Genomic DNA, 25,089 nt, shown 5'->3' on the forward strand with positions numbered 1-25,089 from the left:
GTAGTCTAATCCATGCTACTCCTCGATACATTCCTACAGGATACTTTCCAGTGCTTTATCTAGCTTAAGTTTAAATGACAAATTGTCATCCATCATATTTTGAAACAGCTTTCTAATATATAGCATACATGCTTCTTTTCTCCATTTCCTCCTATTAGTTTACTCTCATCCCCTGGCACATTTTTTTCTTTGATGTTTCTATCTTCCAAATACTTGTAGACAGTTCTAATATTCCCCTTAGCTTTTGTTTGGCCAAGCTGTTATATTTCTTTTAATCTTTTTTTCATGAATCAGTCCCTTCAGCTCTTTAAATAGTCAGTTCTTTTCTGAATTTTCTCCAGTTTTTCTAAAACTTTCTTTCATTGAGGTTCAAGAATCGAATGCTATATTATAGGACTGGTTTTTATCAGTGATTATTACCTCCTTGGTCTGTGACATTGTCTGTGCTTTAAAAATTAAAATAAATATTGCATTACTAGCTCAAATTTAATTTTCACTGTCAGTCTTAGCCCTCTTTCAGTATTACTGCCTTCCAAATATCTGCCTCCTATTGACAAGACTTCTCTCCCTCCTCCCTCATCTTCTAGGTAAATTGACTTACATTTTCCATTTTAAATATCGGTTGTTACCTGCCCATATTTCAAACTTATATTTTGAGTTCCTGGATAGTAATTACATTTTAGCCCTCTCTGGTATTCATATCACCTCCCACTTTAGCTGTTGTTGCTATCACTTCAGCTTTTCTTCATGATCCTGTTTAATCAATGGTACATTTGCCATTAACTAATCCAGCAGCAGGAGCAGAACCAGAGTCTATAAGAAATTCAATAAGGTCTATATCACAAACACTTTATGATAAAGGAGGTTTATCCAGGGATAAATGCCATTATTATCATTGAACTTAAGAATCACAAATGGATTCTTACATTTCTCTTTTATATGGGTCAATTAATTGCTTCAAATGTTATGTTTCAGAGTTTTACTACAGTGACCTGGTTTTCCCATACTGTCTCAGTCTGATTACCAATCTCTCTCAACATACCACTCAGAAACATTTCCCAAACTGCTCTGCCATCTGTTTCCACTAAAAGTACAGAATCTACAAAGGAAAAATGTGACAGCCTACAGTACCCATTGTGAGGTGTTTCTTTGATTGCTTTTAAGTGGATCCTTAAACCCGTGTTTGAAAATGGCTTTAACTGACCTGAAGTGTTGGTCATGATCCTTTGTGTAACAGCTACACTCTTCCATTACCAAAGCTATCTCATCAGAAGTCATTGGTACAGAGGTCATAGCTTCTGATGATAGGTACACTCACATGCTCATGCAGTGGAGCCAGTTTTTAGACCATGATTTGGATCACGGAATGCCCGCACTGAGTATATCTCATTTTTTCTGTTGGACAGGTATGTAGCTCAGTGTGTGCTAATGATCCACCTTGTTTCTCCATCAGCATTCCTCAGAATGATCCCTGAGTGAAAAATTCTACATGCACATTCTTTGTTCACTCATGCCCAGTTTGTGGTAGTGGATGACTTCTTTAATAATGACTTCAGTGTTTGCCAGAGAGAAGATAGATCATCTAACATCACATATCAATTCTTCTAATGTTTCTGCAAGCTGTTTTAGGGAAACAGCATTATTGAGGGATAATACAAATCATCATGCTTTCCTCAAGGAAGGCCTCCTTGTCCCATCTTCTGGAAAGCTTTTTTTTACCATTTGCTACAGGTCCCCCAACTGAATGCACAAGATATGAAATGAAAGCTCTATACCAGGCTTCCTTGCAGGAAACCACCAAAGCCAATGAGCAGCTGGGCCTCACAGCCATGTACACTTTGCGGTTCCATGAACATAACAGCATAGCAAGGGCACTATTGAAAATGAATCCTCACTGGGTTGGACATACTGTTTACGGTGAAGCCAGAAAGATTGTTGGTGCAGAAATGCAGCATATTACCTATAGCCACTGGCTCCTCAAGATCCTTTGGGACCATGGCTTGAAGATGACGGGTGACTAGAAAGGCTGTGACACCAATGTGAATGCCAGGATTATTAATGCCTTTGCAACTGCTGCTTTTAGGTTTTTGTCACACACTGATCAATCCAATTATTTTATAACTTGAATAAGACCTTTGGAGAAATCCCAGAAGCCCCCCTTCCACTCCACAAAGTTTTCTTTTCACCATTCTGGATAGTCCAGGAAGGTGGCATTGATCCAATGCTGTGTGCTCTTTTTGGTGTTACTGGTAAAATAAGAGTGTCTTCTCAGCTTTTGAACCTGCAGCTGATGATGAAGCTCTTCTCCATGGCACATGTGGAGCCCCAGATCTGGCAGCTACAAATACCCAGAGAAAGGCTGTGACCATGGGATTCCTGCGTGTGTTGACTTCAGGGTTTTTTGTCGTTTAACCTTAGTTCAGAAGTCTGAAGATCTCCACAATGAGATTAAAGATATAAAGATTCGAGAAAATGTGAAAAAGGGGAAGTAGTGAAAATACACTTCCTGGCCACATCTACACTAGCAAGTTCTTTTGGAAAATCAGGCCAATCCACACACAAAATGCACACCTTCGATCTGACATCAAAAGAACGTGGTTCTCTTTCAGAAGTCATCTTCCACTCATGGATCAGGAAGAGCACCTACTTTCGGAAGCTTTTTTTTTTAAAAAAAAAAAAAAAGCATGTGTGGATGCTCTGCGGGCCTCTCTTTTTTGAAAGAGCAGTCCTCATGGTGCCAAATTTTTTGATTCTTGTCCCATTCTTTCAAAAGAGCGGGGCCTGTGTGGGTGCTCTCTGTCAAAAGAGCAGATCAGTCTTTCAATCTGCTTTTTTTGTGTGTATGCACTCTTGGGAAATACATTTTTTTTTGGAAGAGATATTCTAGAAAAACTTCTTTCACAAGATTGCTGCAGTGTACATTAGCCACTATGTGTGGCACATGGCAGTTAATAGTGTACCTGAATGTTTCATCAAAAGCCATAGCAAGTCTGTTTCTAAATGGTTTTAAAATTGTTGAACTGCAAACTCCCTCTTGAAATCCCACTCATATACTTCTCCTTTTCCAAGTAATTTCCTACCCACTTTTTCAAACAGGATTGATGATATCACTCTCCTTCCAGATCTATAACTCCCTCTCTCTACTCTTCCCTCGGACTTTTCAGAACATTTTCTTCCCAGTAACTAGAACTGACCTTTTCTGCCTGCTCTTCTCAGTTGCTCTGCCTTCCTTTTTGATCCCTTTCATCTCCCAGCTGAATTATCTTACCCTCACTTTTAAGCTTTCCTTTCCCCTTTTAATTAACCTGCTGTTGTCCTCTGGCCTCTTTCCTACAAGCATGGTAAGATTTATCACCCTCAGCTCCATCTATCTCTCCATCTGTTTCTTTCCTTTCATGTCCAAACACATTAGAGCTGTGTCTACACGTGCACGTTACTTCGAAGTAGCGGCACTAACTTCGAAATAGCGCCCGTCGCGGCTACACGCGGCGGGCGCTATTTCGAAGTTAACTTCGACGTTAGGCGACGAGACGTCGAAGTCCCTAACCTCATGAGGGGATCGGAATAGCGCCCTACTTCGACTTTCAATGTCGAAGTAGGGACCGTGTAGACGATCCGCGTCCCGCAACGTTGAAATTGCGGGGTCCTCCATGGCGGCCATCAGCTGGGGGGTTGAGAGATGCTCTCTCTCCAGCCCCTGCGGGGCTCTATGGTCACCGTGGGCAGCAGCCCTTAGCCCAGGGCTTCTGGCTGCTGCTGTGGCAGCTGGGGATCCATGCTGCAGGCACAGGGTCTGCAACCCGTTGTCGGCTCTGTGTATCTTGTGTTGTTTAGTGCAACTGTGTCTGGGAGGGGCCCTTTAAGGGAGTGGCTTGCTGTTGAGTCCGCCCTGTGACCCTGTCTGCAGCTGTGCCTGGCACCCTTATTTCGATGTGTCCTACTTTGGCGTGTAGACGTTCCCTCGCAGCGCCTATTTCGATGTGGTGCCGCGCAACATGGAAGTTGAACATCGACGTTGCCAGCCCTGGAGGACGTGTAGACGTTATTCATCAAAATAGCCTATTTCGATGTTGCTACATCGAAATAAGCTATTTCAATGTAGGCTTCACGTGTAGACGTAGCCTAGAAGAGCCATTTATAGCTCTTTATCTGAGTTCCCTTCCATTATTTCGATCTTGGACTCTTTGCCTCTCCCACACCCCCATCTGGCTTCCACCCTTTCCACTCCACCAGAGCTGCCTATAGATTTCTAATAAGCTTTTCTTGACCTAATGTAGAGATGTAGAGACCCATACTCCACCCTCAGCTACCCCCCCCCCGCTTTTTTTTTTTTTAAATCTGGATCTGAGAGTACTGACGATATCCTCTTTCTCAGCATCTTTTCCTTGGTTGCTTGTTTTGACACAGTCTTCTATTGCTTCTCCTTCTTCTCTAATCATTCTTTCAGTGTGTTTTAGGTGTCTCCTCCTCCATTCTCCCTTCTACTATGGAATCCTGCTGTGGTTTTTTCTCCTCCTGATTTCTGTGCCTTTTCTGTGGATGATGTTGCCTGAACACTTACTTCTAGTTACTGTATGTACATTGAAGATGAACAAAGCTGCCTCTCTGCTCTTCACCTAATGCTCCATTCGAGCACTGCACATGGTTTATCTCACACATGCTTCTGATGTATTGCCATCAACTTAAATTTAATACAGATATGGCATTTGGTTTGCATTTTCCTATAAGCTTTTCATTCCAATGTGTAGGACCATAGGCACAGAAATCTTTCCTTCAGTGACTGAGGTGGTAGATTTGAGGATTCTGACAAAAGGAAGAAAGTTGAGCAGTAAAATACAGATCCTTGATTTCAGAAGAGCAGACTTCGACTTCCTGAGAGAAGTGATGGGCAGGATCCCCTGGGAAGCTGATATGAAGGGGAAAGGAGCTCAGGAGAACTCTCAGTATTTTCAAGATGTCTTATGAGAGGCACAGGAACAAACAATCCCAATGCGCAATAAGAAAAGCAAATATGGTAAGCAACCAGCTTGGCTTACAAGGGAAACCCTTGGTGAGCTTAAACTCAAGAAGGATGCGTATAAGAAGTGGAAACCTGGACAGATGAGAAAGGAGGAGTATAAATATATGACTGGAGCATGCTGGGGGGTAATCAGGAAAGCGAAAGCACAGATGGAACTGCAGCTAGCAAGGAATGTGAAGGGCAAGAAGAAGAGTCCTACATGTATGTTAACAAAAAGAGGGTTATCAGGGAGGGTTTGGAGCTATTACTGGATGAGGGAGGTAACCTAGTGGCAGATGATGTGGGAAAGGCTGAAGTACTCAATGCTTTTTTTGCCTCAGTCTTCACAGACAAGGTCAGCTCCTCGACTACAGCACAAGACAATGCTGTGTGAAGGAGGTGGGCAGCCCTTGTGGGGAAAGAATGGGTTAAGAGCTATTTAGAAATGCTAGATGCACACATATCCATGGGTCCAGAATTAAGGCATCCAAGGATACTGAGGGAGTTGGCAGATGTCATTGCAGAGCATTTGGCCACTATCTTTGAAAATGTGCAGACATCGGGAGACGCCCCGGATGATTAGAGAAAGGCAAATGTAGGGCCCATCTTTAAAAAAAGGAAAGGACAATTCAGGGAACCATAGACTGGTCAGCCTCACCTCAGTCCCCAGAAAAATCATGGAGGAAATCCTCAAGTAATCCATTTTGGAACACTTGGAAGAGGGGAAAGTGAGCAAGAGTAGTCAACATGGATTCACCAAGGCAAGTTGTGTCTGACCAATCTGATTAGCTTCTGTGATGAGGTAACTGGCTCTGTGGACATGGAGGATTCAATGGATGTGATATATCTTTTGATACAGTCTTCCACAATATTCTTGCCCATATGTTAAGGAAATGTGGATTGGATACATGGACTGTAAGATGAAGAGAAAACTGGCATGACAGATGGGCCCAACAGATAGTAGTCAGTGGCTCAATGTCTGGTTGGTGGTCAGTTTCAAGTGGAGTGCCCCTAGGATTGGTTCTAGGGCCAGTACGGTTCAACATCTTTATTAATGACCTGGATGAGAGGAGGGATTGCACCCTCAGAAAATTTGCAGATGATACTAAGCTAGAGGTCAGGTAGATGCATTGGAGGACAGGGATAGGGTCCAGAGTGACCTAGACAAATTGGAGGACTGGACCAAAAGAAATTTGATGAGGTTCAACAAGTACAAGTGCAGAGTCCTGCACTTGGGACAGAAGAATCCCACACACTGTTACAGGCTGGGGCTGACTACCTAAGTAGCAGTGCAACAGAAAAGGACTTGGGGGTTACAGTGGATCAGAGGCTGGATATGAATCAACAGGTGCCCTTGTAGCCAAGAAGGCTAATGGCATGTTGAGCTACGTTAGGAGAAGCACTGCCATCAGATCTAGAGAAGTTATTATTCCCCACTACTTGAGTCTGGTGAGGCCTCATCTGGAGCATTGCATCCGGTTCTACCCCACACCCCCAGGATAGAAAGGATGTGGACACATTGGAGAAGGTTCAGAGGAGGGCAACGAAAATGATTAGACATCTGGAACATATGACCTGTGAGGAAAGGCTGAGAGATGTGGGCTTATTTAGTTTGCAGAAGAGAGGACTGAGAGGTGATTTGATAGCTGTCTTCAACTTTCTGAAAGGGGGCTCTAAAGAGGAGGGTGTGAGACTTGTTCTCAGTGGTAACAGATGACAGAACAAGGAGTAATGGTCTGAAGTTACAGAGGGAGAAGTGCAGGTTGGAAATTAGGAAAAACTACTTCACCAGGAGGGTGGTGAAGGATTGGAGTGCGATACCAAGAGATGTGGTGGAAACTCTATTCCTAGAAGTCTTTAAGTCCTGGCTTGCCATAGTCATGCCTGGGATGATTTAGGTGGGGTTTATAGGCAGGGGGCTGGACTAGATGACCTCCTGAGGTCCACTCCAGCCCTATAATTCTATGATTCTATAACCAGAAACTAGAAAAATGATGAGTGCTTGGAACATAATCCAAATGAAATGAGTGTAGTTATCAGAACACACTGGGAAGGTAAAAACCAAAATATAAAAGGTAAATACTCATGTTGCATAGCTAGAATCAGGAAGCTAAAACATGAAGACAGTGATTGCAAGTTTCAGAATCCTACTATTGCAGATTGCTAAGCAAGATGAGAGAGCCACAATCACCTTTTCCAGTAAAGATTGAAGGAGATTAAATCATCTGAGAATCTGCTAAGAGCAATGGTGGTCAACGTACAACAACAGTTCCATTCTATGTGGATTTTTTAAAGAGAGCAGGATCCTTGGCTGCAAAAATCAGGTGCACACTTTCATATCACTCCCTTCCCCATATTTCAGTGCTCAGAATTGGGGCTTTCATTACAGCTCACGTTTATAATCAGATCTGTTAATTTTTCACTTTCACAATCTCACATGCAGAAACATTTATATGAAAGTCCATTAAATTTGCATGAGGAACTGCTCTCAGTTTAGAAGGCAATATGTTTTTTACATCTCCCCTGGCACACCTGCTGCCAGAAAGGTATTTGCAAATTTGTACACATTTATCCCCTATGAAATTTGTTGTTTTTTTTCTTCCTCCTTAATCATTTTTATTTTATTCCCTACCCAACTTTTGCTTAAGATAATGTTATTTCTGACTTGCATTTATATTCATGTTTGTGTTTCTATTACTTCATAATTATACTTCAGACTATGTACAATGAACATTAGTTTATCCATTAAGTAGTCTCTTGTGCCAATATTCTGAAAAAGAGATTCCTAAAGTGAGGCTTTGAATCCATAAATAAGTATGTCTGACATTTTAGAAGTGCTGCACACTTAGCAGATCTCATTCACTTCAGGCACATACCCAGTACTTCAATCTTGGCCAAGAAACTTTACATGTCTGTTGACAACTTGTTCATTTCTTTTTCTGTGCTCTCTTTTGTTTTTCCCATGGAGACATTTGACCTAATATTACAATCTCAAGTCTCAGTGCTAATGAGTTTGAATCAGTTCAACCATCTGATTAAGGCATAAAACTAGCCAAACTGGATCAGACTCAAGGTCCATCTAGCCCAGTATCCTGCCTTTTGATAGGGTCCAATGCTAGATGCCCCAGAGGGAATGAAAAAAAAAAAAGGTAGCAATCAAGTGGTCCATCTCCTGTTGTCTATTCCAAGTGTATAACAGAGGCAAAGGGACATTATGCCTGCCCATCCTAATCGCCATTGATGGACCTATAATGCATGAACACGTCAAGGTGTATTTTTTTAACCCAGTCATAGTTTTGGCTTGCACAACAAGATTTTTTCAAAAGAAAAATTGTCATTCTCACACTCCTTTCATCTAGTAGCTCTTCCTCCATCTCTCAGCTGACCACACTCTGTTGCTTTCCTTATCCACCCTCCCACCAGAACAGAACAGAACAGAACAGTGGCGAGGGACCTGCTCCACCCCAAATTCAGCCTGGCCTGTGAAGAGAATGGCTCGGTAAAGGGAGACCCTTGTCTTCGGGCAACAAGAGGGGCTTCTCTGAGTCTCTGCTGCACACAAGGAGCCACCTAGAAGTGCCTATGTATACAAATCTCAAAATATACCAGAACTAAAGTTTTCTTTACTAAAATAACATGTCTGAAAAATGTAGATTCTTTTACTTATTGGCTGCATCTCCACTAGCCGGCTACTTCTAAGTAGCTGGCACAACTTCGAAATACCACATCGTGTCTACGCATGCCACTCACGACTTCAAATTTGAAATCGATGTTAGGCAGTGAGATGTTGAAATCGCTATTCCTATCAGAAGATGGGAATAGTGCCCTACTTCGCAGTTAAATATGGACGTAGGGCGTGTGTAGACGATCTTCTTCCTCTACTTTGAAATAGAGGGGTCTTCCATGGCGACAAGCAGCTGAGAGGTTGAGATGTGCTGCCCAGCCCCTGCAGGGCTCTATGATCACCATGGGCAGCAGCCCTTAAAGCACCACGGACCCAGATTTCCTGTGACAGGAAGCTGAGAGCATGCTGCCAGCAGCATACACACGTGCTAGCCCTGCATGCCCTCCAGAGGCCCTGATTCACCCATCTGATGCCCATGGCAGCCAGCCAGCCCTCAGAGTGCACACAGGGCTCCCCCGCCGAGGGGATCCAGGGTGCCCAGGCAGCCAGACGGGGAGTCCAAGAAGAGGCAGGACCCCTTCTGGACAGATGGTGACCTTGGAGACCTACTGGGGCTCTGGGGAGAGGAGGAGGTTTTCCAAGTAATGGGGAGCAAGCGACAGAATGCAGAAGCATTTGTCTGGCTGGCTAAGGGCCTGGCTGCCCAAGGTCAACCTACCCACACTCTGGATCATGTCCAGAGCTGTAGTCCAGCCCATAGGCCAGCCCCGCACCCCAGGGCCCACAGGAGGACCCAGCCCTCATGACCGCCGAGGAGGGGTCCAGCAATGCTCCCACCGGGCATCTGGCTGATGGGCATCCCCTCGCCGTGGCAGTGGACCTTCAGGAACCTACCCCACAGGGCACACACCCCTGGGCCACAGCAGACCCCCACACTCCCAGCAGACTCCAGCCTGCAATGGCCCGGTCACAGCACAGCACTGGGATGGCAGCATGACCATCAGCGCCCATCAGCACCCTCTTCTATGGACAGTGCTGTGCCCTAACCCGGAGGTAGGGGGCACTGACCACACAATGAGGCAACCCACAGGGACACCATGCCCAGGGATGGGGAAAGGGGGATGGGGACTCGGCACCCAAAGGAGGGTGGGGAGTGCGGGCCATGGGCCAGGGCACTGTACTAATGGCCTTCCTTCTCCCTCCCTCACTATTTCTGCAGCCGCACCATCAGAAGTCCCAGAAAGGCATGTGCCATCCATTGTCCTGGAGAGCCCGTTGGAGGCCAGGGACTGCCAGCACCCTGGGGCACCACCAGTGCCAGGACAGTCACATCCCCATCAGAACAAGGGGACAGCTGCTGTTTATCCCCAGTTCCTGGAGACTCTGTGTCTGCAGGTGGAGGTGGCTGAGGAGAGGCTCCAGTATGACCAGGAGAAGTCTACCTGTCACTGGGCAGCAGAGCAGGACTTTATGGGTGATGTTTCGGGACATAGCTGCATCATTGCGGGATGCCGTGGCACAGCTCCCACCCCCACTGTCCCCCCCACCAGTCTCCCTGCTGCCCCACCCACTGACCCATCTGCTGCTCCACGGGCCAACCTGTCTGCCATGCTGCCTGCCAGCCCCCCAGGACTGGAGCCTGCTGGGGCTGAAGACTGTCTGGGGCAATCATCCCAGCCCTACCTGCCGCTCCTCCTGGCTCCTAGCCTGCCACATCAGGGACTGCACACAAAGGGGTCCCGTGACCCAAACTATTCGGGGGTCACTCCCACCCACCCCACCCCAGAGTGATGGTCTGATGTCCGAGACGTCTGCTGGTGCCCTCATGTATATAGCTGTCCCCTCATTTGTATATTGTTGTCCCCCCCATGTAAAGAGTTCCAGCTTGCTGTTCACAATCCACACTACACAATTAGCATGTAATCAATAATTCACAGTTTCATTTTTTCAAAAAATCAAGTGAGACATGTGCCTGTTGTGGGGATGGTGTGCAGGTGAGGGGGTGGTGTGTGGGAGGCCCACCAGTGCTGGCCAGGGAGGTGCTCAGTGGGCCCCTTGATCAAAATGGTCCCACAGGGCCTCTCAGATCCATACCCACTGCTGGTGAGCTTGGCGGCTGGGTGCAGTGGCTGGCGGGGGGAAGCCATGCCATCGTTGACCCCCCACCACTAGATGAAGGTCTCCCTCTTGCTGTCAACAATGTTGTGGAACATGCAGAATGTACCCACAACCTGGAGAATGTTCTGGAGACTGACATCCAGGTGTGTGAGGAGGCACTGCCACCAGCCCTTCAAGTGGCTGAAGGTCCTCTCCACCACCAGGCAGGCATGGTTCAGGAAGCCATTGAACTGCTTCTGGCTGGCATTGAGGTGGCCAGTGTATGGGCGCATGAGTCGGTGCTGGAGTGGCCACACCACATGTGCCATGAGGCAGAGGGGCACAGTGGTATCCCCCAGAAAGAGATCTCTCTTGGAGGTGTAGGTCACTGCCTTCAACTGGCGGCACAGTCCCAAGTTCCAGAACACACTGGTGTTGTGGGTACAGCCAGGCCAGCCCACACACACATCCTGGAAGCAGCCCCGGCTGTCCACCATGGCCTGCAGAACCACTGAGTGGTAGCCCCTTCGGTTTATGTATCATTCCCCGGCTGTGATCCAGGGCGTGGATGGGGAGATGGGTCCCGCCTAGGGCCCCAAAGCAGTTTGGGACCCCCATGGCAGTGAATCCTGCAACAGCTGCATCCAGGACCCTGACTCAGACCACCCGCTGGAGCAGCATGGCATTGAGCACACAGACCACCTGTGGGAAGGAGGCATGAGCACCCATCAGTGTGTGTAGGGTGCCCCCTGCCCCCCATGTATCATCCTCCTCGGCACCCCCCTCTGTGGCACCCACCCATCCAGCCCCTCCCTCCTCAGGCCCACACCCAGTATCTCCATCTCTAGACCTCCTCCCTCCCCGGGCCGCACACACGGGCCCACTTCCCCAGCCCCCCACCCACCTGTGGGTGCATGCCCTGGCCTCCTTACCTACATGACGATAGCCCCAACCATGGCCTTTCCCACTCGAAACTGATAGCCAACAAAGATGTAGCTGTCTGGAGTGGCCAGCTTCCAGACAGCTGTTGTGATCCTCTTCTCCACGGGGAGGGTGCACCGCATCTGGGTGTCCTGATGCCTCAGTGTGACGGTGAGCCACTGGCAGAGCTCCAGGAAGGTCTGCCGGTGCATGCAGAAGTTCCACAGCCACATGTCATCATCCCACTCCCCCAAGACCAGGTGCTCCCACCACTCTGAGCAGGTGAGGTCGCTCCAGAAGTGGTGGAGCACCCAGCAGAGGGGGGAGGGAACAGGGGAGCCTGTTGGTCAGGGGCATCCCCGTCTGCCCCCAGGGAGGGCTTTCCTGCCAGAAGATGCTGAGTGGCTTTCTGTGTAGCAGCTAGCAGGGCACTTGCTCCCTGGGTGACAGCCTGGAAGGCTTCCAGGTGCTGCTGCTGCTGGGGGTCCATGGCTGCTGTGACTTGGTCTGTGAGAGTGTAGCTAGCACTCTGAAGACCTCATGCTGTGCAGGCCAGGGGTGTCTGGGAGGGGCCCTTTAAAGGAGCAGCTTGCTGTTTCCCCAGAAGGGTTAGTCCAGCCAGTGACCCCATCCACGGGCTTTCCTGGCTCCTTATTTTGAAAGGGGGTGCTTATGAGTGTAGACGCTCTGATTTTCCACCCAGGGCAGCCCCTTTTGATGTTCCTCGTTGCTACTTTGACACTGAACATTGATGACACCAGCCCCGGAGGATGTGTGGATGATACGCGTTGAAATAGCCTATTTCAATGTCATTACTTTGAAACAGGCTGCTTCGACTTAGGCTACGTCTACACGTGCAGCCAACATCGAAATAGCTTATTTGGATGTTGCGACATCGAAATAGGCTATTTCGATGAATAACGTCTACACGTCCTCCAGGGCCGGCAACGTCGATGTTCAACTTCGACGTTGCTCAGCCCAACATCGAAATAGGCACAGCGAGGGAACGTCTACACTTCAAAGTAGCACACATCGAAATAGGGATGCCAGGCACAGCTGCAGACAGGGTCACAGGGCGGACTCAACAGCAAGCCGCTCCCTTAAAGGGCCCCTCCCAGACACAGTTGCACTAAACAACACAAGATACACAGAGCTGACAACTGGTTGCAGACCCTGTGCCTGCAGCATAGATCCCCAGCTGCCGCAGAAGCAGCCAGAAGCCCTGGGCTAAGGGCTGCTGCCCACAGTGACCATAGAGCCCCGCAGGGGCTGGAGAGAGAGCATCTCTCAACCCCCCAGCTGATGGCCGCCATGGAGGACCCAGCAATTTCGACGTTGCGGGACGCGGATCGTCTACACTGTCCCTACTTCGACGTTGAACGTCGAAGTAGGGCGCTATTCCTATCTCCTCATGAGGTTAGCGGCTTCGACTTCTCGCCGCCTAACGTCGAAGTTAACTTCAAAATAGCGCCCGACGCGTGTAGACGTGACGGGCGCTATTTCGAAGTTGGTGCCGCTACTTCGAAGTAGCGTGCACGTGTAGACGCAGCCTTAGTGTCCTAGTGTAGACATAGCCATTGTGTTTGGTCTTCATAGAGGAAGCTTATGTTGGGTCAGAGCTGGACCTACTCACTCCAATCTATATTTGTAACTGTATTTCAGATACCGCTGAAAGCTTAACTCTGTGAAGTTTCCTAGTGAGCCCATTGCTATTAAACATTCAGATTTGTTTCTAAAATACAGCAGTGATGATATCAGTAACATTTTTGAAGGATATGAGATCATAAGAATCCTGGTGATAAGAAATCACTGTGTCTGTTTTGACTTTCCAACAAGGTTTTTAATTATTTGCTACCTCTGTAAAAACACCTACATTCCAAAGAAAATGAGCCTAAAACAAAATACTAGTCTACCTCTGTGTTTGTAATGTTTTATCTCGATTCTTTTTCTAGGCTGTTTTATTGTCACCTCTGAATATTGGCTTGTGGCCTGCTCCCATGGTGGGAGACCTGAATCCTGGCACAAGAGTGGGACCAACACTAAGGTGTCTTTTTGTCACTTGATTTCAACGACTCAGGGATGGAGACAAGCAATCAGGTTGGCACGATACTTTTGTCCATAAAATGCTAATCTAGTTGCATACCATACACCTGTAACCCACCTCCCCCTTATCTCCCTGGTGCAGGCAGCCCTTTTCTGCGTGCCTGATGTTGTTGAAAGTAAAAGAAAGCCTGATTCTCCCAGCGGTGATGTTGGATAGCTGGGAACCCGCTATCTGCTCCTCTGCTGCTTTTGTTTTGGTGGTAAAGGAAATGAAAGTTGGCGGTACCTCCATCTATGTGTGCTTTGGGAGCTTCTAGGAATAAACATGAGCTAATCTCAGGTAAAGAGGTCTGAGGCAACATTAACAAGTGTAAACAATATGCTCCCATTATACACTGAATGTCAACTCAGCTTCACTGAACAATTTAAGGAAACATGACATAGACTGAGATCGAATGTCACAACTGATTTAAATCAGCAGGGTCCGTTCGATAAATCACTTAACAAATGCAATTTACAGTAGCAGAGGAAACTTATCTAACTTGAATTTGCAGTGTTGCTCTCTGCCCCATCTCTGCATGTACACTCCTCTTGAGTTTGAATCGCATCCTTAGGGGGTGCACTTGAATATCTTGACGCAGGTGACTTGGTTCAGCACTGGCCAAGGCAACAAGAGGCAGAACAGCTCTAACTTGGTTGTGGATGGGGAAGAGGGCATACACTACTTCTAATTATTTAAAAACATAAACATGTCAGAATGCTGAACGATTTGAAACACTTTTTGTGATGCAGGAAATACTAGGAATTCCCATGTGGGAACATTCTTCATCATTATAGCTGTGTCTGCACGTGCACGCTACTTCGAAGTAGCGGCACTAACTTCGACATAGCGCCCGTCGTGGCTACACGCGTCGGGCGCTATTTCGAAGTTAACTTCGACGTTAGGCGGCGAGACGTCGAAGTCGCTAACCTCATGAGGGGATCGGAATAGCGCCCTACTTCGACGTTCAACGTCGAAGTAGGGACCATGTAGACAATCCGCGTCCCGCAACGTCGAAATTGCCGGGTCCTCCATGGTGGCCATCAGCTGGGGGGTTGAGAGATGCTCTCTCTCCAGCCCCTGCGGGGCTCTATGGTCACCGTGGGCAGCAGCCCTTAGCCCAGGGTTTCTGGCTGCTGCTGCAGCAGCTGGGGATCCATGCTGCATGCACAGGGTCTGCAATCAGTTGTTGGCTCTGTGTATCTTGTGTTGTTTAGTGCAACTGTGTCTGGGAGGGGCCCTTTAAGGGAGCGGCTTGCTGTTGAGTCCGCCCTGTGACCCTGTCTGCAGCTGTGCCTGGCACCCTTATTTCGATGTGTGCTACTTTGGCGTGTAGACGTACCCTCGCTGCGCCTATTTTGATGTGGTGCCGCGCAACGTCGAAGTTGAACATCGACGTTGCCAGCCCTGGAGGACGTGTAGACGTTATTCATCGAAATAGCCTATTTCGATGTTGCTACATCGAAATAAGCTATTTCGATGTTGGCTTCACGTGTAGACATAGCCAATGTTTGCTCATTCTCTGGGTACATCCATCTTACATGTGTAGACATACCTAAGCTAGCATTCATCTATTTATCTGTAAGAAAATGCTGTGGTGAAGCTGCTGCAGCAGCCCTAGCTAGCCAATACAGCACTTAACCTAGTCCCAAGTGGAAGTTGTCTGTTGCATCAGCCTGTGCTGCTGCATGTGTTGCCATGGTCTCATTGCAATTGTTAGTTAAGCCAGCCATATCAAAGCCATCTCAGTGTGTTTATATATTCTGCAGTCACATCTCCAGTCGTAGTGTTGTAGACATACCCTAGGTAACAGATCAGTTCAAGACCGTAAAATTTATGAATGTGATAAAACACAAAAGCCATTAAAGTAAGTTTAATTGGAGGACAAATTTGAGCCCTACCACATGGTGCATTCTCTCTCTGCTCTTACCTTTGCCTCATTATCACTGTTTGACATGCTGCTTATTCTGAGGCAGCAGATCCCTCATGCCATGTCTTTTTGCATGCTGACTAAGTTTTGTTATGAAAATCCTAGAGTGGTTATATCTGCACACCCCACTCAGCTGAAGCAGGCCTCTTTGGAATGAGTACCCTATGAGCCAGCAAAGGAAAACCTTTTTTTCAGAAAAGGAAGAAGGACTCGAAAGTGAAGCTACATTTCCAGTAAACTTCTCATCTGCCCCATCTGAAGATGTACTGTCTCCCCTCCTTCCATCACTAGGTGATGATTTTAAGAACTTTCTGAATATTTCTGATCGGATGTCAGATGAGCTGCAGATTCTCTTACAGTATTTACACATCACAAATTCATGGATATTCTGCATACCTCCTCCTCACCCAGGATTGCCATTGCAATTAACAAGGTGATTCTGGATCCTAACAGTCATCTGGCAGACACCAGCCTCCATCACATGAGCCACTAATAAAGCCTCACAGAAAACAAAAGAGCAAACAAAAAACAACAACAAAAAATCAAAAAACACTCTATCCATCCCAAAGAGGCAGGCTTCGTGTTTCAAAATCCTCAGCCTAACGCCTTTTTAGAGGATGCTATTAATGCATAAATTAAGCAACATCCTGTCAAGTCAACCCCACATGATCGTGCTTGATAGGATAGCATATTGGTCAGTGGTGTTACAGCTTAGAGTCCTGGACTACCAAACTGTGATGGCCAAATATGATTTTATTATGGGAAATCCAATACATCTTGGAACATTTACTGGAGGCACAAAAGGAACAATTTCAGGCACATCATAGAAAGGGCCAATTAATAGGCTAACTGGTGATGGAGACATGACCTATGAGGAAGATTGAAAGAATTGGGTTTGCCTAGTCTGGGAAAGATAAGACAAAGAGGTCCTTGTAACATTGTCTCGACCCCAATCCATGACCTCTCAAACTGCATCTTGTAAGTACTTTTGAAGAGTTGGTGGAGGACTAAAACAATTACACCTTGCAACATCAGCCATGACCTACACACTTATCAGAACCCTTAAACGTCCCCTGGCCCTTTTCCACAGCAGTTGTGAAAATATCACCTTTGACAGATGGAACTTGGAGGAAAAGAGTTACATCATTCAGTTCCTGGCCCCATTCCAACCCTCCTTCACCATGCTGATTCAGGGTACTACTTCATCAAGAAATATATCATGTGTTAGGCTTAGAGATTGAAGAAGCCAGAAGCAAGGGATATTACTTCTGTTTTCTGATACCTGAGGTAAAGGAAGGATGAAGACTCTGTCTAGATCTAAGACCATTAAACAAATAATAGAAAGGTACAGGTGTTCAAGAGAATCATGCTAGCAGCCATTATTCTGGGTATAGAGCAAGGAGACTGATTTCTGTCCCTGGACCTAGAAGATGTCTGCTTCCATATCTCAACACAACACCATACAGGTGATTCTTATGGTTTATCTTTGGGCAGGACCATTATTAATACAGAATGCACCACCCAGCATATTCTCCAGGGTTCTTTCCACTGTAGCAGTACACTAACCTGTATATTGCAACCAAAGTTTATCAGCACCAATCTCAATGCAATGAAAGTGAGAGCATTCCTTTGCTATACAGACTCACCACATTGAGATAAATGCCTCTCTAATATGCTAGGGACCTCACCTATACAGCCACAAGGTTCAGGGCAAATAGCATATGATATCACTCCATATCACTCTTCTGGTGCTAAGGGACAGCAGGAAAGCCTGTGTGCACTTTCTGCCTTTCATCATGAGAACCTACACATACATCATGATGGATGATAAGACTTGTGTGTCTTACATAATTCACTTTGGGGGTGTAACACCTCCCTCCCTTTGCAGGTGTGCACTCAAACTTTGGAATCTGTGTGTCCATCATAAAGTGCTCATTCCTTTGTCTGTCTATCAGGGATACAGAGTTTGACAGCTGAGATAGTCAGAATTTTTCTCACAGACACAAGTAGATGAACTCAGAGGTGCTTTGACATATATTCACCCCACGGGGAATTTTGACTATGGATTTCTTCACTAATTGCCAGAACAATAGATGTCTTTGTTACTACTTCAGAAAAGGCCTTGGGGAACATTCTTTTGCAGATTTCCTCATCCTCCTATAGGATTTGGACCCCTTGATTGCCTTGTCCCAGTTTTCACTTCTAGTCAAGGTTATAATGAAAATTCGGTGAGACAAACTTAGAGTTATTCTGATTGCCCCTGCTGGTTTTGACAAATCTGGTGCCATTACCTGACACAGATGGCAGTAAGTCCTCCAGTTAATCTATGGCCTACTTCTGCTCTCTCAAAAGAATGGGTTGGTCCATCACCTCCCTGCCCCCGCCCTGCAGATTGTGCAGCTAGGCATATAGGATAATGAGTGGCCTTGATGGCACACACACCATTCAGAGTCTTAAAAAAAACCAAAAGCACTAAGGCTGTGGTTACACTAGCCCCTCCTTTCCATTTGGTTTTGGGAAGAAGGGGCTTTTGAAATCCAGTGGGGGGAGTCATTTCAAAAGGCCCTCGGCTACATGGGCGACGTGCATTTTGAAACTGTCACTTTTGAAGCACGCATGGCCACCAGTGTGCTAATGAGGCACTACATATTCATGGAAGCACCTCATTAGCATCTGTTGAAGTAGCTGATTACCATAGCCCCTCAAAAAAGAGGAGCTAGTGTAGCCACAGCCTATGTGATTCTAAGTCCATATCCCAAGTTTCTATTTACTTTCTCTGTACTTTCCATATGATTCAGCAGATCCATCTCCCTGGGCTTTTTTTCCCCCTGAAACCACTTCGTGACAACAGGGAGATGATTTTGCATGTGCCTTATGTTGGAAGAATGCTAACATTCTACTTGCACAGGACTAAGGATTTTAAAAAAAAGCCACTAGGCACTTTATGCCATTCACAGAAAGATTCAAAGGCTCTGTGATATCTTCTCAAGACTATCCAAACGGGTGTCTCATTGCAATAATTGCTATTATTAAGGGCACAGCCTACTGCCACTGTCAAGATCCATACACACTTCACAAGGTCAGTTTCTGCCTTGGTCACATTCCTTAAAGAAGTCCTTGTCTTAAAAATCTGTAGAGCAGGAACATGGGCTTCTGCCCACACTTCCACAGAACATTACACAGTCACACAGGATTTAGCCAGTATGCCATCTTTGACTATCTCTGTGGTAACAGACTCCACACCAAATTCCCAGCCTCCAATGCTGGGTACTGCTTAGGAGTCACCAAGAGTGGAGCACTCATGGCAACATCACTCAGAGAAGAGGAAGTCACAAACCTTGTGCAATACTGATAGTTCTTTGAGATGTGCTCCCCTCCGGGTGCCTCACAAACTGCCCTCCTCCTTTCTACTTTGGAAGTTTCCAGACAGCTTTGATGCTGAGGAAGAACTGCAGGAGAGGGTTCACCTGTGTGGTGCTAGATAGCTGTGAGGGAGACCACCAGGGAGGGAAAGCACATGTGCAGGCTCAGTGGACAGTGCTACCAAAAATCTTCAATTAGAAGTTCAGTGTGCATATACCTACAGCACAGCACGCATTGATTCACACATCCTGAAGACTCATCATTAGTGCACAAAGTGAGTAACTCTGTCTTTCAGTTGTGTATAACGTTGTTTGAGTAGTTGGTCCATTGATAGGAATTTAGAGAGATTATGAAAGGTTTTCCATAGTGCAGGTGATTGAAAACATAGCCTTGGAGACAAAAGACCAAGTTCTATTTTCAGCTTTGCAGGTTTGCCTGTTTTATCTAGTAATAATTTGTTACAATGGATTTTATTGCAGGATGACTCTCTACTGTGTTTTTCTGCTAAGTAAGAGGAAAAATAGCACCGTTGTTTTGGAGTTACAGGTCATTACTCTAAAAACTGACAAATCAAGTATGTAGGACTGAAGGAGGGTAGTGAAGGGAGCGGGGATATTAAGTGTCGTGCCTGAGATCATTTTGAGCATCAAAGGAAGGGAAGCAGTCCTTGTAATTGTTCAAGGTGTAAAGGGTGTTAGCTGGATGAGTAGCAGACAGAGATGAGACAGTCAGTGAGCGTAAAAATCTTTGTTAATGATGGTTTAATCAATGTTATGAGAGGAATTAAGAGGAAATACCTAGTGCCCTCTAGCCATCTTTCTCAACGCAATGCTGGGTGATGGACAGGGGAAAGCCTGTCCTTATGGGGCGGTTACCAAACTGCAGATGGTGAGCAGAGCCCACACCAACATCTGGCCAAAAGGGTCTGGAGTTTTGGCGGGAGGGACAAGCAATTTGGGCTGGCCAACAGACTTGTCAAGGTACACATGTCTCCAGTTTGGGACGGGGGAGTCAACCTTTTTTCAAGGTTTGGACACGGAAGCAACCCACTGGGTCAATGTCAGTGCACTGTGTCCTTTTTTAGGAGTTGTCCTTTCTAGGAGCCTGTTTATTTCTTGATGAGGTGGTGGCCTTGCTTCTGCATATGTGACTAAGCCCTTAGCTCCTTTAGGCGGGGAGGGTGTTGTTAAGGCATGCTGGTATGTCGGGTTTTGATTGGGTGGCAAAGTCTTGATTGTGCACAGGGCGCATGCCGGCCATGACTTGCAACACTGTCGTGGTCATGCCACACTGGCTGTGCCCACATTAATGAGTAAGGTAAATGATGTCTCTGTTCATACCAAATTTCTCGCTGTAGTCAGTTTTTAAATTCTTTGTTCTAGGACACAAATTCTCAGGTCCTTAAAAGAATGGCTCACTCCATTATTGAGTTCGCTGATCGGTTCGTGTGTATTGAGATTCCTGATGTCTGCTCTGTGTCCATTTATTCTTTGGCAAAGGTTTCACCCCATTTGTCCAATGTACATAGTGACAGGGCATTGTTGGCACATAAATATCTGTGGATATTTGTTTGTGGAGGAAGGAGAATTGAGACAGTGGCAGTGTGTGACAGCGGATGAAGTGAGACTCTGTGACAATTACCTTCCTGCAAGCCCTTCCTAAGTCTTGTACATCTCTCAGATTGGTTAGAGCTCAAATTTTGCCTCTTAGTTTCTATGCAGGGTCTAGGACTTCAAGGTTATGTCCAAAGCTCATATATATTGCACTAGAAATACAGTTGTTTGTCCCTGCCTGGATTTCATCATGTTTTTGCTGCTATTGTTGTTGTTCTTCTACAGAGACCTTAATCCTAGACCGTCAGACTCTGGGAAACCATGCTTTTGTTTAGAAAGAATGGGCCAAATTCAACCCTGGTGTCACCCTTCCAGTTTAACTAGAAAATGTCTATTTCTCAGTTTTATGTGAAGTGTCAACAATTCTTTCAACTTATGAAATATTACCACCATTATGGCAACTCAACCATGTTTTAACTGTTTCAGTCAGGAGTGCGTATGGCCCCCAGAAGTTTTAGCCTCTTTTTAGTAAAATACATGTCTTGTTTGTTTTGCTTGGTGTTGTCTATTTGAGCTTTTGCCATCTCTTGTATTGTAACTTCTGTCTTTAGACTTTTTGGTGTCCTTAGTCCTAGTATACATGTCCTCGCCCAACTTTACAATAAGGTCTTCAAACAAGTTGTTCAGAGGAGTATAAAGTGAAAAGCAGGACTGAAAACAATTTTATGGCTCAATTGTCTCATAGTTTGCTATGAGCTGTTGAAATCTGATGTTCTCCACACTTCTTTGAATAGCTTCTTTTCATTAATCAAGCAATGGCTTTTGATAGGATGGATGCATTAAGCGAATGTTTTGGAGATTTAATACACATAAAATGCATGTTACTATCTAATAAACTCAATTGTCATTAGTCAGCAATAATTTTAAATTCTGGGGACACTTCAGCTCACAAATATAAAAAGAAAATAAAGATCTCTGACATATCTTTAAAACTCAAAGAGACAACTTTGATTTGAAACTTCCATCTGGAAATCACAAGACCAGATGGTTGCGTAAGTCCCAGAAGAAAATATACATCTGTCAGTTCCTCCTGCAACTGTTTGTATTTGAAGAAGGACTTATTTAATCAATTGGCAACATGGCATTGTGTGTTGCTCACACCAATGCAGCATGTAGACCTGCAGTGCCAGGAGTGCTCTTTCATTGCTAGGATGCACTGGAGATGATAATTTCACTAAGCAGGTGTAGCATGATTAAGGATTTTAATTGCATCAGCCAGAAAGATGTTGAAGAGCAGTTTCAATTATTGGAGGTGGCTGAGTCAAATAATACCCGTGGGCCTATGTGATTTGCCCTTTGTGCAGAATGCAGAAATGCTTATCTGTTGCCTGAAGGCCAGAGAATGACTGGCTTTTCCACAGCATGAAGCATTGGGCCCCTGCAAGGAGCATTTTCATTCTCTCTAGCCCTGCACATGCACCCAACCTATGCAAAGGCTTTTCACAGCTAAGCTTGGTGAGCACGCAGATTTGCTCATGGTCTCAAAAGAAGGAAAGGAGCCAGAGTGCATTGACTGCTCCGGGGAGAGTTGGTACAGTGTTGAGAAGTCATAGGAATTGCTCAGTCTTGAGAAGCATCATGGCTCTGCATTGTCTTGTGTTCAGTCCATGTGCACTAACTCCACCTGTGCTTGAGGGCTGAAGCACCCATGGAGAAAAATTAGTGTGTGCTCAGCACCCACCTGCAACCAAGCTTCCCTTCCTTGCTGCATCTCTCTCCTGGTGGCAGCCCAACTAATCTACTCACCCCTCCCTCTCAGCACCTCCTGCTCACCACAAATCAGCTGTCCTGTGGTGTTCAGAATGCCTCTGGAGATAAGAGGAGGCAGGGTGTGGCATGCTTGGGGATACAGTGTAAAAAGTGGGGCAGAGGCTCAAAGGAAGGGCTGAAGTGGAGACGGATCGAGGGGGGGATTGGGGCAGAGTGGGGACTGAGCAACCCCTTGACCACAACGGAAGTTAGTGCTTATGGTTCAGGGCAATGTCTGGTGCACTACAGTTTTGCCCAATGGAAACCTGAATACAATTTTATCATAGAGATTCTTATATGTGATTAAAATTGTTCCTAGACCATGCAGTTTCTTCCTTATCCAGCATGCCTTTTGCTTCTCCCCATATCTAAGCATTGGATGTTATCTAGCAAGGGATTACAACAGGGTAATGGAATAGGCAATATTAGATGGATGATTTGAGACTTTAATTCCCAGTAGAGCCAATAGCAAAATTATCATCTGGATCCAAACTTTCTCAAAATTTGAAGATATTCAAATAATTATTTTGGCTCTTTATAGAGATGATACAGCTAGTAACAAAGTCTCTTGAAGTTTTGATCTGTATGGAGTAGGAGTTTGAGTTCACCTCAGTTTATAAGAATTGATCTGAAGCATAAATGGCTAGAAGCAATGCATCAACATGGACATTTTATATGGAAGTTTGGTTGTGTTGAGTTAAAAGGGCTGTAGGTCAAATGGTTTATATTTGGTTTGGATCTGCTTTGAACAGAGGGGTTGGATTAAATGATCTGCAGAGATCTCTTTTTATCCTAATCGTGTATGTTTCTTTAATTGCGGAATTCAGCTCATGATATGTTGAGGTCACAACACATTGCTTTGTGCATTTTAATGAAAGAATCAATCAAAATATACATTATAAAGATTGAGGCATGATTCAGGAAAAAAAATCAAGGAGAAAGGAACTCTTAACAAGAACTGTGAAGTTCCCCAGGTATGTGAGAGATCTCGTTGCTACCCGCCTTTAGCATGAAAGAGCTTTGTGCCTGTAGATCACCTCCCTGAACTCAAGCACAGACTTCCAGCTCTCCACAGACATTGCTATCTGAAAGCAACTTAGTTCTGTCTATAGTGTTATTTTTTAAAAGAAAGAATTATGGCTAATTTGGTATACATTGCCAAAAAGCAATGTTCTTAGCAAAACCAGCAGTGATTGTCAAGTATCTCCAAATGTCTGTCAATAAATACATTTGCCATTCTGTCTTGAGAGAGAGATTATGAGCATGTCACTTGCCAATTAAAGCACAACAAAATACTTGTCACACAAGAAAAAGAAGCCCAATGGAATATTTATAAAAATCAGTTCTCAAAATGTTGGCTGCTTATGAGAATATGCCTGCTTTGCTTTATCAAAACAGATATTCCAAAATGCAGTGTCATGCAGCAAAATCTACATGCACCTCATGAAAATTAGTGGAACTAAAAATAACAGAAGAACCTGAAAAGATAATCTCTTTTCGTAGGGATCGGTAGTTCATTTAATGCCTTATGGTGCTCACGAGGTCCCTGAGGAAGCACCCAGTGCAGTGAGAAGGCCCAGCTTCTTCTATTCCTATATCTCCAGGTAGGGCTGATGCCACAGAATTTCACTATGGCTATGTGTAGACTGCAGGGTTTTGTTGACAAAATGCCTATAAGCTAATGTGTCTTCATGTGATGTGCTCTAGCAGCACTGCTACATGGATGACAGCAGGTGCTCATTTATCACAATCATGAAAGTAAGCCTTAATTTACCCTTTTCATTCCTCTTTTGTTATCATTGTGTTCACTAGGGTTTACTTACTTTACATTTGTCTTGCTTTAGAGGTGTGATTTTTGACAGCTATGGTTATTATTCTCTTAACATAGCTCTTGTCATGAATACATAAGGAAGATAGACCCTCACACACCTGTCTGTTGTATAATGTGTGACATTTCATCTGTCAAGGGCTCGTCAGTGTGTAGGGTTTGGAGGAAGGTTTTTTTTAAAAAAAGTACCTTTGAAGTATGACTAATGTAGCAAATATACCTGTAGTGCAACACAGAATTAATTTTATCATCCAAAAAAGTTTCCAAATCATGAGAGATTAAATATCAACAGCACAATGCCATTTCAGATTATTTTCCCAATAATTACGTTAATTTTCAGCATAAATCTTATAATTTCTAATGTGAAACCTTTTCTTCAGATTATTTTCTTTTTGTGTTACAAGTTAAATTGTATTTCATACACTAGGGCTATGTGAAAACATGTAGAAATACAGCCAGTGTAATGCAGTGCATCTAAATGACACAGGATCCAGTGGGTTTACTCAAGATTTCAGTTGTTTTGCTGGTGAAATTGATGAAACCTTTGCAACTCTAGAACAGCAGGTTCATCTTCTCATAACTTTTTTTTACTAAACATAGATGTACATAAGGTAGATTAAATGAATATGCTTTCATCTACTCTCATCAGATTTAGCTGGATCTTTCATTTTATTGTGAGAAATCATAATTATAGGAAAATACAAAATGTTTTGTTAAAGAAAGTTGAAAGCACCAAAGTTCAGATTCCTTGTAACAAATAGCTTAACATTTATTTTACCTTTTTTTCTTTGAGCTAATGTAGCAAAGGTTTATTACTGCTTTCTACAACCAGTACGTGAAAGGTCAGAGATAATCTTTTAGTAGGTGTTTATTAGAGCAGA

At 45.0% G+C, this 25,089-nt stretch overlaps 1 protein-coding gene across 1 annotated transcript in view; it reads left to right on the forward strand.

Annotated features, from left to right (window-relative positions):
* Positions 1–1,064: 1,064 nt before the first annotated feature.
* Positions 1,065–25,089, forward strand: part of PXDNL (peroxidasin like) — a 66,152-nt gene continuing 42,127 nt past the window's right edge. Inside the window, 8 exon segments of the mRNA XM_074985447.1 lie at positions 1,065–1,390; positions 1,392–1,530; positions 1,533–1,711; positions 1,713–2,084; positions 2,086–2,115; positions 2,117–2,317; positions 2,355–2,474; positions 13,595–13,739. Of these exon segments, the coding sequence (XP_074841548.1) occupies positions 1,319–1,390; positions 1,392–1,530; positions 1,533–1,711; positions 1,713–2,084; positions 2,086–2,115; positions 2,117–2,317; positions 2,355–2,474; positions 13,595–13,739 (1,258 nt within the window). The 5' untranslated portion in view covers positions 1,065–1,318.

This window comes from Carettochelys insculpta, chromosome 2, assembly GCF_033958435.1.
Source record: "Carettochelys insculpta isolate YL-2023 chromosome 2, ASM3395843v1, whole genome shotgun sequence".
Taxonomy (NCBI): domain Eukaryota; kingdom Metazoa; phylum Chordata; order Testudines; family Carettochelyidae; genus Carettochelys; species Carettochelys insculpta.